At 41.3% G+C, this 20,095-nt stretch overlaps 1 protein-coding gene across 3 annotated transcripts in view; it reads right to left on the bottom strand.

Moving 5' to 3' along the window:
• LOC116949342 (IQ motif and SEC7 domain-containing protein 1-like) overlaps window positions 1–20,095 on the bottom strand; it is a 267,850-nt gene that overhangs the window by 89,064 nt on the left and 158,691 nt on the right. For all 3 annotated transcript variants that reach the window (XM_032966536.2, XM_032966537.2, XM_032966541.2), the window contains 2 exons: window positions 9,231–9,323; window positions 7,407–7,469 (listed from right to left, as the gene is read on the bottom strand). In XM_032966536.2, the coding sequence (XP_032822427.2) occupies window positions 7,407–7,469; window positions 9,231–9,323 (156 nt within the window). The remainder of the gene's footprint in view (window positions 1–7,406; window positions 7,470–9,230; window positions 9,324–20,095) is intronic.

Genomic DNA, 20,095 nt, shown 5'->3' with positions numbered 1-20,095 from the left:
CAGCGTTTTCCAGTACTAGGCATGGCAAGGCAAAATAAATTAATTATAGCATTAGCAAGTAATGGGTCTCAGTGCATCTGTAATCTAACAAACAAGCACCAGAAACAATTCATGCTTGTAAAACACTCGCAACTGGGCCCCTGCTTGGCATTAATTTAAATTCCAGTTTACCCAAGAGCTGCTATCATAGGGTACAGATGACCAATTAAATTGCCTATAAACCCAAGGCTATTTCAACTGTCTATAAACTTCATCCTGGGAGACCGCAAATTTGGTAAGAATCAATGGGATAGCACAGCGCTTAAATACATGTTGGTCAAATCACAAGCAAGAGATCAAAAAATGTAGTTAAGATGGATTGCACTCATATACATTACCTGCAGGTATTTGAACAATTTGTGAAATAGCATGGCATCTTCCAGATTCAGGCAAATATAAAAAAAACATTTTACTTCTGCGTAGGTTGTCGTGGTTGTGCTGCAGAGGTGTCCCATAAGCTTTCGGACTGGACTGTCTCATGTTCGACATGAAGTCCGACACTTCGCACCACATGCCAGGAGCTTCTTCAGTAATAGTTCTTGCAGAAGCTCCCAGCGCATGGAGTGAAACGTCACATATCACACCAAATATTTGACTTAATAAGGCAAAATATTTAACTTAATAAGGCACCATGTGTGCATATATAACATATAATTAAAGCATACAATGTAATAGCTTGTCTTCTGTAATAAATGTTCACGGGCACAACTAAAAAAAAGCCTGGTTTGGCCCCGGGAGATTTAATTTGTGAATCTGCTAGGACAGTTGGCCACTTTCCCAGAGGGCAATAATTGGAGGTCTATAGTACACAGCAAGAATTGTGGGCTTGGCTGCGAGACTCTGCATGATGCAGCCGGAGGCACCATTCGTGTACATTATACAGCTCTTAAGAGCTTAACTGGGCAGAGAAAGGGGGCTGCGTGCGGTGCACAACTCCAAAGTCCATTGCGAACAAACACAGCTATTGCTTTAACACCCGCCGTCAGTGTAATGACTCAATGCAATGTTAAAGATCCATGATCACTTTAGCGTTGCTCCAAAGAATAAACAAGGTGGGACTTGCCTAAATAAAACGGTTTATGTTATTTTTGGTTACTAAAAAAAAAATCTGAATTATTAGACAAACCCCGTTGCTCTGCAATGGAAAATAAGAGGCAGCTTTCATTTTCATGCTCTTCTCATAATCCCCCTGTGCTTAATAATAATTACATTTTCGTCGCGTTTTTCATCAAGGATCTCAAAACAATGTACAGGACAGCAGCAGCAGACACTCAGCATAAAATAACATTATAAATACAGTAAAAAATGTCGTAAATTAACTAAAAGTTTAATAAGCAGAAGCGTATACATAGGTTTTAAGACACGTAAAAAAATGTCCACAAACTCAGAGATCGCTGATATCTCGTGGAAGAGCGTTCCATAGCCGGGAGGCTACACATGAAAGGGCTCGGTCACTCATAGATCGAAACCTCGACCTGGGAATACAGATAAGTTTTGCATCCCCAGATCTTAGGGACCTTGGGAGCACTACAACATTCCCTCGTTATACAACAACTCGCTGTCCGCGATTTTTGTTATCTGTGAATCCCATCTGGAACTCTACACGACTGCATTGAGAGAGAGAGAGAGAGAAAAAGAGCCTGATGAGATTAAGTGATGAGAGAAAGTGTTGAGATAAAGTGATGATGCGCAGTATCATCATAATTGAAGGTAAATAGATTCATAAACTGTTATTTAATATTTATTTTGTATTTACTTTATGTTTATTATAATTCATTATTTGTTTTATGAAAATGTTGATGTATTTAATACTTATTTACGTATTTTTTTTAAAGGTAATTCGTTAAAAAGATAGGCTTTCATAGGCCAATGTCATTATCCGCGAAATTTGTTAATTCACGAGCATCCCTGTAACGCATCCCTCTCGAATAACGAAGGAATACTGTTCAGCTAATCTGCTTTTTATATAATACAATGCCAATACATTTTTTTCCGGTGAGATTTTTTCTATATTCTCTAGGATTTAAAGAATATTCTGGTAAATAATAACATTAATAGGCGCACAAATTTAAAGGTTATAGCAATTTTCAGAGAACCATGTCGGTCTTCTGTAAACGTTACTGCCATCTCTTCGGTGTCACTGTCGATTATAAGGCTTTCCGATCTTCTGCTTCCACCGTTTAAATGTATTTCAATGTTTCTTTCTTACATTGCAAATCCCGTTTAGCCAGTTACACAGCTAGTTATGGTGGCAACTGCCCACAGCCACTAACAATAGCATTATTGTTGGGGTGGAAAGGAACCCAGCCAGCCAGGAAACCTGAGGCGTAGATTATTTTGAATAGCAGTATAATGATATTGCGATTGTGCTTTTGGCGTCAGGTCATTAAACAGATGAATGCGTATGTAGAGATATTAAAAGTGTCTTAATTCCTAGCCGTGGCAACAACAACAAAAATACTTCTTAGATTTTCACGGTTTGCGCTGCAATGTTTTTTTGGTGAGTGCACGCATTCTCCCTCTGAGATTATCTCTGAATGGACATGTATGCACCAGCCTATGTCGGCCAATGTTCTCAGAATATGACGTCGGAGAATCGCTTCAACAGACCTGTTCATCCACAACTACTTAGCGGCGCACCGGCGACATCTGCATTGCAAGTCCACTGTGCTAACCGATGCAGCACGAAAATATAAATGGGTCGTTTCATTGAATCGTGACCTCAAATCGCGACAATTAATCGAGTAGCAAGTGAGGAAACTTCATAACAATCCCCTGGGCAACCCAGCCACCTCAGTTACAAAGTTTACATGTAAAATGCATACGCGTGTAACTGGCAAGAGTGAATTGAAGATTTGTCACAATCTAGCTGAAGAGCAAAAGGGGAAAGTTATTATATAAGACAGGTACTATTGCAGAGTTATTTCAAATTCATTAATGTGCGCCTTTAGAGGGATACAAATGATTACAACTAGCTTTGCTATACTCTGTTGTACGATAATGAAAAAAACAAGAGCTATTTAAGCGTGCCATTTCATGTTTAGATGCAATGGTGCTGAATGTAAAAAAACTATTAATTCGGCAAAAACGGAAATGGCAGTTTTGAATTACATTTACTTCATTTAAAATGTCAATATTACATGAGTCAGTCTCTCGGAAGGCTGGTAAAAAAATAACTCCACGTAGGTATAATACGTATTTAAATAATCAAATTTAATTCTGCAAATATACGACAAATCTCATATGCATTTTCTAACAATGGAATAGATGCCACAACCGGCATATACGACAGAAAGTGGTTGTAAATATATTTGTGGGGGGTGAAATAAAATGTGGAAGTGGCAGAAATAATTAATTAAATAAAGGTGATAAACGTTATTCCTTTTTTTTTACAAAATGAGTGTCCAAAAATAAGAGAGTGCAAGGTTTCCAGGAACAAAGCACGTGGTACACCGACACACCCAAGGACGCAAGCGGTCTCACCGACCGCGTCGGTCGACCACGGGCTCGGTCAGCGGCAACCACGTGCTCTGCCAGCGGCAACCACGTGCTCTGCCAGCGGCAACCACGTGCTCTGCCAGCGGCAACCACGTGCTCTGCCAGCGGCAACCACGTGCTCTGCCAGCGGCAACCACGTGCTCTGCCAGCGGCAACCACGTGCTCTGCCAGCGGCAACCACGTGCTCTGCCAGCGGCAACCACGTGCTCTGTCAGCGGCAACCACGTGCTGCTCTCTCGCCGAGCGGAATTTACTGTCGAGGCTGTGGCTGAATGCAAGCTGGTAAATAGGTGAGCGGAGCTGAGCTCTGTTAGTCTTAGCGATCGGCTTGCCAATGGTGTAAACAATAAAAGACACGTGTTTTTTTTTACAGCCGTTTGTCAATACACTGGGGGCATTGTTTTGACGAAACCACGACGGGCATTGTAGGTTGGGTGTTGTGGGGTGCCCAGGACTCTGTCACTCTTCTTCACTGGTGGTAACCATGACCGGGAATTTAACCACTCCACCACTGCTCCCCAGCACCCTACCACGACATAGCGTCTTTACTATTTATAGATTTGAAGCTTTCGTGACTGCAAGGATTCATACTCTTGGTTTTTTTCGGTAATGTCACGTAGGTGAAATAAAATAAATGAAAACAACTAAATTAAATCACGACGTTTCGGAGGAAGACGGAAGCTTGTGTTGCCTCTGAAACGTGATTCAATTGAGTTGTTTACATTTATTTTATTTTACCCACGTGACTTTACCGAAAAAACCAAAGAGTATGTCTTTACTATATTTATTAAAACGCGTAAAGCCACCAATAGCCCAAATCCATACATTAAGAAGTACTATAGCGTAATGCATTTGACGATATAGCTTTAATCTGAGACAGATGGGGCCCAATCATGAGACTTGTATCCCACGAGACTGATAAAGTATATGACATGGTGCGAAGAAATAAAATATGCTGATTATTGAACAGCAAGTTCACGTCCAAGTCAGCAATGACCTCTTAACAGCCCTACCCATTAAATTTCACGTAAACATGATAATTAATAATTCCCCGGTCATCAATCTTACTGTGTAATATTACACATTTACTTATACTTTTTTGTACAACAAAGCTTGTATCTTCGAATACAAATCCGCAATGGCCGCACGTAATTTTTCGTGTGTACACTTAATTGAACAAATTGAGGCGACAATCGGCCTTAAAAAAAACCACACACACACACGCGCATACAAAAACCAGCAGGGTATTTCGATTGTTAACATACTGCAAAGAGCGGTCAGCTTTGGCCGGATTGCATTTTCTGGCGCTGGACGCTTGAGACGAACGACTTATGTCGGACGCTGATTTGCACGCTGCGATTGTCACCGCAAGTCGCTCACACCACCCTCGCTTGCCAGCGCCCGCAGCAGTGACCTTGCATATATAACCGCCAGCAAATTTGTCACGGTGGTAAAGTATTAATCAAATGAATGATCACCGTTGTCCTTAAAGTTTGAGCGTTAACAAATGTTAACATAATTTATCAAATGAAAGCCGCCAATCACGTTCTCCTTACGCTACTACCAGCGGCTGGTTATTAATTGAGTTGGGTGTCAAATCAATTAGGCGGCACAAAGACTTTCCGAAAAGAATATACCCGTTCATATGACAGTATTTTTCAATGTAATATATTTTTTTACGTTCTAAAACATTCAACTAAAATGTGATGTTAGATGTCAGTCTTACTGATGGCCTGTGTGTGCAATGGCAAGCAAGGCTGTTACGTGGCCTGGGTATAATGATGGCAGTGAAATAAACGTGTGTCTAGACGTCACGGTGTTGTCAGAGTAAAGTGGACAGCTGAAATGTAGGTGGAATCACGCGAGGTCGTTAATAATAAAGGTTTTGACGAACGGGTGCGCGAATGTAACATAATTGCATCTCTTGGGTGACATCTACTGGAAGGGTATTTTTTGCTGCGTATATAGTTTTAGATGTCTGCACGCATTTACATATAATACGTTGTTCGTACGATATTTCTCTGGATTGCATAAAATCCTCCAGAAATTACGAAGCGCCCCGAACTTGTGCCAGATTTGAATTAACTTACACCAATCCAGTCACACACATACACGAATATACCGTCCAGATCACAAGACAAACCCTCAAATTTGCGTTCAAATACAGGAAAAAGTGCGTGAGTAAAACTCTTAAAAATGTGTCTATTTTACAAGGTAAAGTCCACTGAGCTATTTAGCTCTTGATACCTCAACGAAGTGGCTTATCACGTGGAAATGTATATCAGCCAAATACTCTAAACGCAATGTTTATAAATGTGAAGGGAAAAAACCAGAGGACCCGGAAAAAATCCACGCGGCCACAGGGAGAGAGACACGCAAACTCTAAATATACAGCAGGCGTCAGGGTCGGGATCGAATCCACGATTTACTGCTTAGCAGGTGAGGGAGATAACATCTCGCCAGAGAATATGGCAGTAATACTGCTATATTCATGAGAACATTGCTCTATGTGACCATTGCAACAACAGGGCTAATCAATTGTGACCGAGGATGAGTGTGCTATTGTATGTATAGCTGGAAGTGAAAACTATTACAGCATTACTGCTTTCTCTCATCAGGCAGAATACCAAGCAGTCATTGGTGCAGCACTGTCAATTCCGATTTGCATCGCCCATCATTTTCTGAGCGTGCTTCATGGTTGGAATTATGCAACATCATAGCGGGCATTGATGCATTTGGGGAGATCGTTTTAAGCGTGTGGTGTGGCGATGGATTTGTTAAAGATGCCCCAATACAATATCTGTGCTGTAAGCTGGGGGTTTTGAAGGGTTACCAACCCTCATCAGGGCACAAAGCGTGATTACGTTTAGCCATCGCTGTAGCTTAAAAGCACACGAGTGTTGCAGTTAAAGAAAACGTCCACTAAAGCGCAATAATATCACAGTTCACAGTTCAAGGTGACATCAGCTGGCACATTGCAAATCTGAGCGAGCCTGGGTAACCGAGCACTTGAAGCCTTGACGATACGGGCATCAGTATTCAGACAAGTAGCAATATTTATGTACGCAGTAAAAAAAACCTTGCGTCACCACATTTGCTCGTATGGCCCAGCGCCAACGTGATCAGTGGAAATGAAGTGAAATTGTATGGACAGGTGGCAAAACCCTTGTAAAGGAATTATGAGACTGCATTTGTTCTGGCTCCATTGTCAGCCCATGGTTTACCCACGAGGGAACTGGAGATGAGGGATTAAAAACGAGTGAGAATGATTTGCCTGGTCATACTTCAGGGCTACAATGTCAACCGTCAAGTGAACGACAAGCTTGAGCCAAAACAATGTCATGCTCCTTGCAGTATTATTCATTGATTGGGATGATTAAATGAATGCTATTGTGAACCTTATGACAATGTTCATTGCCATTGTATTACCTTTAAAGCTTGACAGTGGTAAAATATGTATAATTATATATACAAAACTGGGCAGCCCTTCAGTGTGTTCACATTTGTGTCTTTACTGGAAGGTGTACAGCTTCCATTATTTGAGTACCCACATAATTTAACAGGTAGGCTTTCGCGACCAATATTATCCATGATGGAAGTTTTGGATGATGCTAGTTTGTTATTTCTGGCGAAACGTCGTACTCGAATTGTAAATGGTGTGGGTTTACTCTCCAACACACTGGTGTGCTGTACTAGTAACGAATTGGCATGTTTTGTTTACGTGACACAACTTACTAATTGGCCGCATTGGGTGGTGACGGGTTTAACGACGCATTTATATTTACGTGATCCAAGCCAACAAAACTCTATTATGGATACCCACATAATGTTACAGATCAACTGGTGCAATGGGGGGTGCAATGTCTTACCTCTTCGAAGGGCTGTGAGAGGTGGACTGTGGGCAGCAGAATTGATGCAGGGTGTTCTTGTCCCTGTGTGAGCATTAAACGAGAATGGCACACATTTCTTTAGAGAAGTGTAGATTTATTTTATGGACTTTACAGATTGTTTTAGCACTACCCTGAGATATATAATATTCTGGGACTGCAAGAAGCTGTGCTTATTTATTTAAAGAGATATCCCATTATTTCCGTGAATTTTAATGGACATGCAGCTGTATAGAAAAAAATTGCCTTATTGTATTCCTAACTCTCTCACAGTGGGAGCTAAAGTAAAAAGTCATCAAATTTTCCCATCGTCTGAGTATTTGTCCATGGGTCTATCCCTGTTCAATGCCCCCTCTGGCACAGAGCTAAACAACCACAACAATGCCTCTGACCGGTTTTAATCATGCGGCAATTTTCATCACGCAACTGTGAATATTAGCGCCACCTCGCCGATGTGTTTCCAGGTTTCCACCGCGCGCCGTTTATCGATCGGTATGACGTCCGACGTTTCGCTCCATGCGCTAAAGCAGCTCCAACCACGTGAGACGAAACGTCGGGACGTCACGCTAAACGACACACAGCGGTGTGACCCGAAACAGAACCACGAAAACCTGCGCAGGTAGCACTGACACCACAAGTTGCCGCAACATGCCACCATCCTCTTAGATTTCGTAGCATCTACTTCACCAGCAGCGATGCACACTATCAAGCACACTATAGGTTGGTTAAGCATACAGAACATGGGTTTTAAAAAAAAATTTGGATTAATGTATGCTGGCTGGTTGATCAGATTCGTTGTGCTGCATTTGTTTATTTACATACATAGTCTGTTGATATGTAAACTCCTTTGTCAAGGCGCTCTGCTCCTCCCACCCAGCTTAAAAGATGCTGCCAAGCTTAGCAGCGTTCATTGGAACGCTGTCTTCCCGACAGTTCTGTTTCTTCACCTGAAGACGGCTGCGTGTGTTGTGGCCGAAACGTCGTGATAATTGTATTTTATAACGTTTAAGTTTTATTATTTGATTATTTCCCTTCTACGTGACTTTACCGAAAGAACCAAGAAGACATAGTATGGCTGTAAATAAATTACTTCAGGTGGACTAATAGGCACAAAAGATTGTTAAAATCATTTTTTGCTTTATGGACTAAGTTTTCTTCTTGAGGCTTGTGCAGAGCAAAGTAATAGACTTGGTGTCACTTTTATTGAGTTATTTGCAAATAATTTTACATTTTTCCCAGGAACTTTCATTGCCTAATGGGCGGATGCAATAAATCAACAGGCTTTTATGATGATGTGGGTTCAACTCCACCACAGCTGAAAATACATCTGTGGCTGAATCCATTACAGAAATTAGATTCCCATCGCATTATAACTCCAAGAGCTTTGCGGCAGAATGTGGATCGTATAAATGCTTCATTGCATTGAGTTTTATATGCCTTATTTCTTAAATTATTTATTATATTCTATTTTTATATCTTCAGAATTTTCTTCACAAACTTTTTTTTTCCCATGCATTAGTATGCACAGATGTAAATGTGTGGACCTGCGCCTTCTAATTTTAATGTTTAATTATTCATTTTACATCCCACGCCTGCCCTGCTTTGACAAATGGCAGGAGTTTCATGCATCATAAGCGCAAAGATTTTGTTATTAATTTTTGTGAATAGTTTTTTTGTTAATTTTTTTCGACTGTGTTTTGGCATTAATAATATAATCCGAGCACAGCAGTATACTCCTTGGGTGATTCTGAGCACGGGAGACATTTCATATGGCTGGTGAATTTCAAGTAGAAAAGTTACAAATACCTGCACTCAGCCAACTTTGCTAAAATTGGCTTGGCTGGTCTGGGTGGCACAGGAGGGGCTGGGCAGCAGAACAGATGCAGTCGGCTTGGCGACCTGTTAACACAAAGGTAAGGAACTGAGGGACGCCTGCATTGCCATGCACCATTACCAGCGTCCCGCTCATGGCAATTTCATCGTCGAATACCGCTTAGTATTTACACTTCCATAATGTTCTCACAAGGAAAGGGTTACAATCGACCATCGCTCAATGAGATGGCCGCTTCTTCTCCATAGCTGTGGCCTCGTAATCGCTTCTCCTTGGCTTTTTTTTTACAGTTCTGACTTCCTTGTGACTTTGGGGCGTTTGCTGAGTTGTACTGGACAGCGCTCTCACATGCTGTTGGGGTGTCAGGGTGGCGAGGGGTTAACTATCTCGCCTGGTATGCAGGAGGTCGTGGGTTCGATCCCTACCCTGATGCCTGTATATTTGTAGCTTGCGTTTGATCCCTGTGGTCACGTGGATTTTCTTTGTGTCCTCGGGTTTTTTTTCCCGTTCACGTTTAGAAACGTGCGCTTAGAGTATTTGGCTGCTATAAATAGTTTTTGCTTAGTTTTTAGTTTGGGGGGGGGGGGCACCAGCGTCTGGCTCGACGCGGCGTCCAACATTTTGCTGCAAGCGTTGAGAGCCTCTTCAGGAACTGATTCGGTTCAGGGACTGAATTCGTTCCTGAATAATCTCCCGTGGGGCAAAATGCTCGCTGTCATGTTTAACAGGACGTGGAACGATACAACACACATTGGTCTGAATTATCGAGCTTTTCCCCTTTCCCCGCTCTGCCTATGACTGTTTCTTCTCTGTGAAAGGCCTTTCATTTCACCATGCAACAACCGCCTTCTTTTGCTGTTCTGTAGCCTAATATACCCCTCCACTATCTCCCAAGAAAACAAAGATAAAGACTTCCTCTTTTGGTGTTCCCATGATGTACAATTATGCATGTCCTACTATAATGATGATGCTGACATCAGGCTCTGATCACGGTACCTCTAGTGAGCGCATGTTAAAGACCATATGGTTTATTTTGGTAAACACGGATAGAAAACTCATGACTTAAGTGTAAAAATTTAACACTCACCTTCCCTAAACAGATGTAAATATGAAAATCCATGGTCGCGATTCAATTCAGCAATATATTTTTTTATGTTGCTGAGAAATTCAGTGGCCACCAGTGAGTGCAAGAGTCACATTAATCTATTGCGTACAACATTTTAACATTGCAATTACTAGACAAAGGGTATTCCGAATGCTTGTTACACAATCACTTTGCCTGCACATACAGGTGAGCACCACCAGCATGAATTACCCACCTCGTGGCACAAAATGTGCCAGCCAAAGCAAAGGGTTTGCAGTTCAAGAGATGTGAAAAGAGCATGACAATTACTTCAGGCAGAGATTTGGGATAAGGAAGTTTGGAGTATCTGCACAGAGGCTGTCACCGTGACATCGGTGTACGGTGTCTATGTTTGGAGATCTTGATTTCATTCATTGATGGTCCGGAGAGTCAGAGCACTCGTGCTATCAAACCCCTGGAACATGGCTAACTGCCACATAATACAGCGGAATGATTTATCTTCAGGAGTGCCGCTGTTCCCTGCAATAACTGACACGCCACTCACAGAGACACCTTTCACAGGCACTCCTTTGTCTCACCCATGCACAGGACTGCCAATTACACGCACCCCTTATCTACGCCTTCTGATGTCGTCAGGACATGCTTGGTTTGTAGAGCTGGCCATGCCGAAATATCTCATTTTTCTTGTACTGCAACTACAAATTTCACAAGGTGACATTTTTCTGAATGCACTGCTGTGTAGCTGTCATATAATGTCTATTTATTGTTTCATTCAAGTGATTGTTAGAACAGCATGCAAAGAGAGAGGCATTCTAATGCAGCGCCTAGGCCAATCAGGAGGGGAAGGTGAAGAGTGAACAGATGGTTCACACGGTTCATAGATCTTTCATTGTACTTCATAGCTATTGAAGACATGCGTTGCGTATGGAAAGGCAGTTAGCAACCCTTTGCTATGAACCAGTCGACCTGAGTTGGATTGCCGGCAACAGCTGAGTGACCCGTTCACTAAATCCGTATTGGCCAGTGTGGTGAAGTATGACCAAACAAATCCTTATAACCGACACGGAATGGTGAGGCCTTAATTCAACAGCCATTTGACAAAGAGCTGAAAATTATTACGTATCGTTATTATTAGCAATTTCTTGTAAGAAAAACTAAATTTTGTTGTTGTCCGTTTGAGAACGTCGCGTATATTTCATGAAGAATGAATCGAGAGCAGTTAATTGTCTTTATGTTAATGAAACCATGGGGAAGAAGTCTTAGACGGGACATAATTGGGAGAAAAAAAATATTATCTTCACATCTTCATGTTTGTTTGTTATCTGGCTGATTTCAGGAATAAATCTGCGTCGCTAACAATAAATACCTCGCCGCTGGGGAACGAAAACTCCGCAGCGCGTTTCCGTCGGCGTGCGCGTCCACTCACAACATTAACAAACCATCCGTTCCGTCGGACGCCTCATTGGCGGAAAATCGATTGGTCACCTTGGCTCCTGTGTAGGCTTCACACTCGTGGTCGTTGTAAGCAGGTTAGTTAATCAATGGGTGAGAAAATGGCACAAACGCAATAGGTATATAATGCCGCGGGAGATGAACGACGTGGAAATGAGTGATCCTCGGCCGGGCTATGTTAGGTCACGTCCCCCGCAGAAATACCTCCTGGTGTTCCATGAGATTGTAGCATTTCTATTGTAATATTTTCAAAAGATTATAGATTGCCTCAGAACCCAGCATGAGCATGTATATGTTACGCGTAGAATGGAATACAGTTCGGTTTTCCATGGGATAGGGGGAAAGCTCTTTAGTTATAGTTTAATCACAGCTAAATCCTTTTAAGCACTGTTCAGATGTCCATGAAAAAAAACGCTATATATTTCACAAAGGATTAAGAACACAAGGACTTAATTAACTTCAATTTGCTTTGCAATCCATTACCGGTGCTCCTTTAATATAGGCACATAAATACACACAGAACAAATATACAGGAAAGTGCAGAACCAGAGAACACGGCGTCCGAACGACCGGCATGGACGCGTGAAGCATCACGTGCCCCTAGATGTGATATGGAAAACGATAGAGGAACAACGGGAAAGAAAGAGAGCCAATGGGAAGAATTGAAAGATAAAGGCAATGTAATATTTATTGCTGCTCATTAAACACGCGTACTGTCCCCTGACATTACAAATTATGTATCATTCCCATCATCTTTTGGTACATTTGTATCCCACAATAAATATTGTTTATTTTCTATGATTCGTATCACTTTATTATGATTTTTACACATGTTGATTTTATGAAAAGAATTTTTTTTTATAACCGCACAAAATGTGCGACGTAATTCCGCTGCAGGATTCAAACCGAAAGAAGGGATCCTCAATGCAGACTGCCGTGTGTTCTTGTGAAAAGGGATGCACTTCGTTTTGATGTCATGCAGTGTGGGGAGGAGGCAGCACACAGTCTCATGCTGTGTCACCCAGGGTCACTTAGATGGTTTCCTATTAAATGTAACGATGGGCGAATTGTATCAATGTTACTTTTAATGGATCCGTATACATGCTTTCTTTCAAAAATATTTTTCATGCTAAATTCATTCTCTACATTTTATTTATTAAAACGCCAGGCAAATTACCAAAACAGACATTTGTTTCCATAGACAAAACCCATTAAAAAAGGTAAATATAACTATGCAAAGGGAATGCATACGACATGTGAATGTGCTGTAACGTTTCTGGATATTCACATTAAAATGTGATGCAATATTCTAAGACATCGGCTTAGAACTCAGAAGTTGTTGACCACATTAAAGCACAAGTGCTCTCCCAATTAGATTGGCCAGCAGATGGTGTTGCAGCATCAAAGTCAGACGTCATTAGGTACGGTTGCACTAAATAGGAACATTTCTTCACAAGCTTGTGCGGAAGACTCGAACCCAATAAAATGGTGTATCATCATTAGACCAAACCAGACCAAACAACGGGGTTCAACGTCGTCTCAAATCGAATAATTTGTTTACGACGAGCTCAAAAAAGTCACTAACTCAGCAGCACAGGCAAACCAGTCCCTGACGAAGCATGTAATGTAAGATACCATTCCAATGTTTTATTAAGCGAAGAGCCTAATCCACACACCAAAACAGATGGCACCTGCTTGGATTTTTTGTTGTTGCTGTAAAACTGAGAAACACCATCATCTGTTAATCCAACCGCGGATGTTATTCCAGGCGAAGCTGTAAGCATCTGATGTGGACGTCGCCCAAAGTTTTTTTGCGGCGAAGCTTTTCCCCGACATACATGCTACCACCGCAACCTGTTACGCAATCTGCTCCTCCTGCCCGGCTTGTGGCTACGGGGAAAAGCCAACGCACGCGTGCAGGTTCACAGCCACGAGATCGAGAGCGCACATTGGATCCCGTTCCAGCAGACAGCGGAGCTCAACAAACGTATTTGATTGAAAGCGAAAGTGATGTTCTCGTCGAATGAGCGTTGACGTAAGTGGTGCTCATCTCCTGCTTAAAACCGGAAAACAGCGGTGTAAATTCCACATTTCCATGGGGGGAGGTGTCTACCAATAATTTTACCGGGTAAGGCCCACTAAACTGTATAGCGCTTTTTCAGAAGCGACCTGGCCACAAATGACACCTGAATGAAGTGGCTTATCACGTCGAAATTTATAGCAGCGAAATACTCGAAACGCGTGTTGATTATAAATGTGGAAGGGAAAAACTGGAGGACCCAGAAAAAAAAGTCCACGCGACCACGGGGAGAACATGCAAACTCCGAATATACAGGCATCGTCAGGGTCGGGATTGAACCCACGATCTCCTGCTTAGCAGGTGAGGGGGTTAACATCCCGCCATCGCGACAACCGCAGAGGGCGTGATGGTTTGACTCAACCCCCAGCCAGGATTAGAACCCACCAACCTTTTTTGACTGCAAGCTCGCTCTGCCGCTAAGACGCCTGGCTGAATATTTTAGTTACCCTCGATTTATGCAGAAAGCGTAAAAGTGTTGATGGGGGTAAAAAAAAAAAATATCAGTTCTCTAGCGGATGTCTGAAAAAAAAACAGAACGCCTATTCACTATAATTAGTGCTGGCACTTAGAGCAATTAGACAATACTAACCGAGAGTAAAAGCAACAAAAAACTGGGAGCTCTGAAATCAATAAGCAGTTATACTCTTTAATGTTTGACTTTTGATTGTCTAAGAATGTTTAAATGTAAAGTCAAATGCAATAAAAAAATACAAACAGTTTGTAACTTTGTAGGCACTGTATGAACTGTGTGTCTTGGCTGTTCAACTGCGAGTTTGAAACTATGTTAATGGGAAAATAAGTCTAAAATCACTGCCAAGCACTTTTAAGATTGCTCCAGCGATTTAACTGAATTTACAGTTTTATTGAAATGTATGGGAATGATGTTACTGTGACTGGAGTGCCATACTGATGCACTTCATTCTATGGTTTTACCTTAACAAAGCTTCAAACTGAGAATGTTTTTTTGGGTTGAACAGGGTTCCACAAACTATACAGAATGCTATAGAAATAGGTTTTACCCTTTGAACTAGCACAAAAAATAATACACAGAATGCTCTTGACAAAAAACATCTGGCAATTCAGCAGCATTTGATTAACAAGGCTGACAGCTGATGAGACTCAAAACGTCGAAGCCGGTCGAGAGTTTGATTACTTGAATAAATAATTAAAATTGTTGGTATAATATTGGTCTGGAATGGCACATGGCCGATGACTAAAACGAAGATTTTAAAATGTTTGTTTATGTCATTACGTCGTTGTTATGTATGTATCAGTTGACTCCATGGACACTCTTGCACATGAGATGGTCCATCTCAAGGGATTATCCAGGTGAAAGATGTAGTTGTAAACAAAAATGGTTCTTTGTGGAGAGAGAACGCAGGTCTGCTGATATGCATTCAACTCACGTTGAATTATGTGGGAGAAACAGCCTAGGCATGCCTCCACAAAATAATAGCAAGTTGATGTTCAAGTTGCCTCTCACTTCAAGATAATACACAATTCATGAAATTAAGGTTACTTACAAATATACAGTAATATGTGAGTTCGTTACTATTTTAAGGTACACGTTTAAAACATTGTATATATAAGCCTTCCCAAGCAGTCCTGAGGCAAGTTGAATTTAAAATAAAATAAAAATTCATGAGTAGCTTCCACATCAATATATTTTATATATTTCCAATGAGACATTACAGCAAATAATAATAGAATTGTAATAATAATAACTATTCAAAGTGTTTCATAAATCCACTGCTAGATAAGGCATTCCCAACACTTTGTTACGTGGATTGTTTGAGACTCGTTCCCCATGTTGTTCAGTGCAAGTTTGGTGAAGGGTGTACCCAAGACCGGTTCAGACATCACTTGCCACTGATGTAAGCCGTGGCTGGGGATCAAACTCAGGTCGCTGGGTTTATAGCGCAGTCTGTCAAACTGCTGCCTTGCTGCTCATCCCCAGCAGTGAATACACAGTGATGATTATTATTGATTATGTAGCGCTGCTGTACTGAAGTTCGTGCGCATGGGCTAATGTAATCTGCCCAGTGCACGGTGGTTGAAGGTGAAATTTTTCTCAGGTTAACACCAAATACTCACTTTGCCTCCCTGCCACGCATCATAAGTGCCCCGCCAGAGGCTGTGAACACAGCCAGACATATGGATTGTTTAACCAAGGAGCTTATTGCGTTTGTATTATGGTATTATGCCAAAAGAACCAGCTCTGAGACAGCTCAGTCCTTAACTCCATATTGCTATTACTATCGCACGTAAATAATTGATACGGTCATGATATCAGTAAAATGGGAAAAGAACACTGGCATTGATTGCTTACTGAGGGATGTCGGGGTGTCGGTGTTACACACCAGAGGTGAGAATAGCCAAGTGCCCTTGCTCTGTGTTTTTTTATACCATTTGCCATGACACTTAATGTGACTGCAAACACATCACCAGGTGGTCTCATATGGGAAATAGGGCTCGTGTTTGGATTTACAAAAAACATTTCCTTTGTGGATTTTCAGATTCCAATACCTGATATGATTGAATCTAATTTTATCGATGCATTGAGGTAGGATGTGTGCAGAAATGGAAGACTAAAATTGCAGTGTTTGCGATAAGTACTAAAACGTGGACAACAATGAGAGAACAGCTTCACAGTTTTTTTATTCGTTTAGCTTTTGTAAATTTAATCACGATAATTAGATATCTCATTCGACCATTATAACAGTATGGACATTATTCATATTCTGAGTTTATTCCGGTACAACTGCTGCGCGTGACTTTGTCACCAGTTATTTCTTACGTGAGTCACGCGACGCATTGATGCCCAACTAAGCCTCGACTAAGAATTGCTATCAAGGCCGTGGAAACTATAAATCAGAGTCGCAATGGAAATGGCACTGCTGATATGTTTTTGAGTTGTCCCACATGGTGCTCAGGACGATGTCCGACGTTTCTGTCCACATCCTGAAATATGCTCCCAGAGCAAAACGTCAGACATCATGCAGAACAACACGCCAAAACACATCGGAGAATTATACAGCTGCAGACGCCTATGCAGTTGTATTATAGTATGATTGAAGTGCGGAAGAAATTTGAACAATTGGATGCAAGTGAGTATCTAACGCAACGTTGTTGAGTAAATGTCATGGACAGAGCTCAATGAAAGGCCACAATCGTAAACGTCTTTGAGAAAGGACATCGTACATTTTTTTACAAAAATGAAAGAGATAAAGTTTAAACAGTTCATGCCAGAAGTTGGACAAATTCATGTGCATTGCCATGAGGGTGATAACAGTATGGGTATATTGACTTTTGCTACTATGAATCAATAAATAATGTCGTAAAAAAGTATTAACTATATGGAGTTCTGAGATGCAAAGAATACATTTACTATATTTTCATAGTTTCTAAGTCTGATATCCATTTTTAATTATTGTATATTAGCTGCTGTGACATGGATGGGATTACTAAATATATTGACAGAGAAAACAAGAACACAAGAAACTAAATATATTGACAGAGACAACAAGAATGCAGGCTGATACGTGGAGAGGTGCATGATTGGAAAAATCACACTGATAGAAAGAGGAACACATAGATTAGACAACACACGCAAGTTACAGACGTAATATTGACTGTTTGAAAAAGTGAAAGTGGGCTTGAACAGGATAAAGGAAATGATAGCCAGTGGTCGAGATTAATAACAGAGTGGCAGCCTCGTGAGGGAAACATGCCCAAGAGGATGCCTCGTGAGAGATGATGGTGGCTTGGCAAGACCTCCATCAAGCAGTCGACAGATAATGTCCCGTGAGAATGGCAACGAAGTTTGACATATCAAATGCAATTAGCCAATCAAAGCATGACAACAAAGAGATAAAGTTTAAACAGTTCATGCCAGAAGTTGGACAAATTCATGTGCATTGCCATGAGGGTGATAACAGTATGGGTATATTGACTTTTGCTACTATGAATCAATAAATAATGTCGTAAAAAAGTATTAACTATATGGAGTTCTGAGATGCAAAGAATACATTTACTATATTTTCATAGTTTCTAAGTCTGATATCCATTTTTAATTATTGTATATTAGCTGCTGTGACATGGATGGGATTACTAAATATATTGACAGAGAAAACAAGAACACAAGAAACTAAATATATTGACAGAGACAACAAGAATGCAGGCTGATACGTGGAGAGGTGCATGATTGGAAAAATCACACTGATAGAAAGAGGAACACATAGATTAGACAACACACGCAAGTTACAGACGTAATATTGACTGTTTGAAAAAGTGAAAGTGGGCTTGAACAGGATAAAGGAAATGATAGCCAGTGGTCGAGATTAATAACAGAGTGGCAGCCTCGTGAGGGAAACATGCCCAAGAGGATGCCTCGTGAGAGATGATGGTGGCTTGGCAAGACCTCCATCAAGCAGTCGACAGATAATGTCCCGTGAGAATGGCAACGAAGTTTGACATATCAAATGCAATTAGCCAATCAAAGCATGACAACTGATTATTATTCCTCTTCAATAACCACTCCATGTTAATATGATCTCCCTTCCATTGCCTACCTCGTCTGTGTATTTTCTGAGGTCTGTCCATTTACTCTCTCTGTCTTTTTGCCCGCCTTAAATTTGATGTATTAGTCACCGAGGTGGCATCTCACAACATGCAACTTTTATTTAGTTCAGTTAGAATGCCTCTTGAGAGGCATCGAAGTCTTCCCCAAAATGGTTGAGGGGTGCAAAGTACATGGGAAATAATTTTCCATCACACTCTTTGTATTATTATTATTTATCTATTCAGATGCTCCTCGTTTCCTGTAAGATATTGCCCTTGATTGTATACCTTCAAATGTTGAAGCGCTTATTATGTGTTGAACGTTGTTTTAAATCATTGTTATTCTGTATTTTTGTGACCTATTTGTTGTTCTGTATTTGTAACTACTTGTTTATTCTGTATGCTAACGATGTCACATCTCTTAGAAGGTAATCAGTTGTGTCTCTCCTGCAAAGCAGCCAGCCTGTGGCTGAGTGTTTCTCACCTGAAATTACCAAATACAATTGAGCTCACTTCTTAAATGGTGCAACATCGTAAAATCATGGGCATAGCCACTTTGTTGTACCGCGGGTGTCTCTGACACCAGTTTTATCTTTACAAATAACCCTCAACAATTGGGAACAAAAGCTATGGTGTTTTTTACATCCACATTTTTCTCCCTCCCTTGCATTTAGTTTGTTGTCTTTCACCCCCCCCCCCGCACCTCCGATTAGCACGGTTGGCTACGTACGGTGTGAAATAAGTTCAACGTACGTACATAAGTGCCGATTATGCTGAAAATGAAACGTTTGAATACAGAGCGCAGCACGAAGAGCAGGCTCAGCGCTGCGTCGGTAGCCACGAGTTGTTTAGATTTGATATAATTATAGCGCAGGATAACTCCCCTGATTCATGCATGTCGAAGTGGACGAACTTCGCCGATCCTGTCTGTTATCTAACCAACAAGCAGTGGGAAACACTTGCGAGCAGTCGTCCACACAACCCAACGATTCCAGAGTGTGTTGCCCACTCCTCTGCATGAAATATGTCCATGAATGTCAGATGGATGGGAAGGTCCCTTAGTATGCAAGGCACCGTGTAGTGATGGCAGCAGGAACACAAGACAGGCGAGTGCCTAAGGTGCCAGACTTTATTGTGGATAAGGGCGTCAATAGTAACTGCCTTGCTATAAAGTGTGCGGTGTGTGGGGGGGGGGATAAGGTTCCGTTGGTTTTAACAGCACAGCAATGGCCACACTGGAAAGAGGAGTCATGGTCTGTTTATTGCCGCATCTAACAAACACACCGGATGTGGAAATAAAACCTTTACAGCACCTCCTTAGATGATGTTCGCCTAAGGCACATGCCACGAGTTAAATAATAGACAGACGTCTGGGGGATACCATATTGCAAACAGCGCTGCACATATTTATACGTTTCCCTCAAAAGGATAGCCATCCAAAACTTTCCGGGTTCACCTTGCATCTCAGTAAAAGATCAAAGAATACATCTGTGATTGAAAATTACTTTAGCTTATAATGAATATGACTGCTGAAGTGGCAAAATTATCGACATCGAATATAAATTACTAAATCAGTAAATTGTAGGTCACTGACATATTGGGCAACTCAATGCCTCCACGTGTCAGTCTTGTGCCAATCACTCTTCCCATGCTCTTCCCACGTG

The sequence above is a fragment of the Petromyzon marinus genome, chromosome 36 (genome assembly GCF_048934315.1).
Source record: "Petromyzon marinus isolate PM22_M1 ecotype Great Lakes invasive population chromosome 36, UKy_Petmar_22M1.pri1.0, whole genome shotgun sequence".
NCBI lineage: Eukaryota > Metazoa > Chordata > Hyperoartia > Petromyzontiformes > Petromyzontidae > Petromyzon > Petromyzon marinus.
This window is presented reverse-complemented; position numbering and strand designations above follow the sequence as displayed.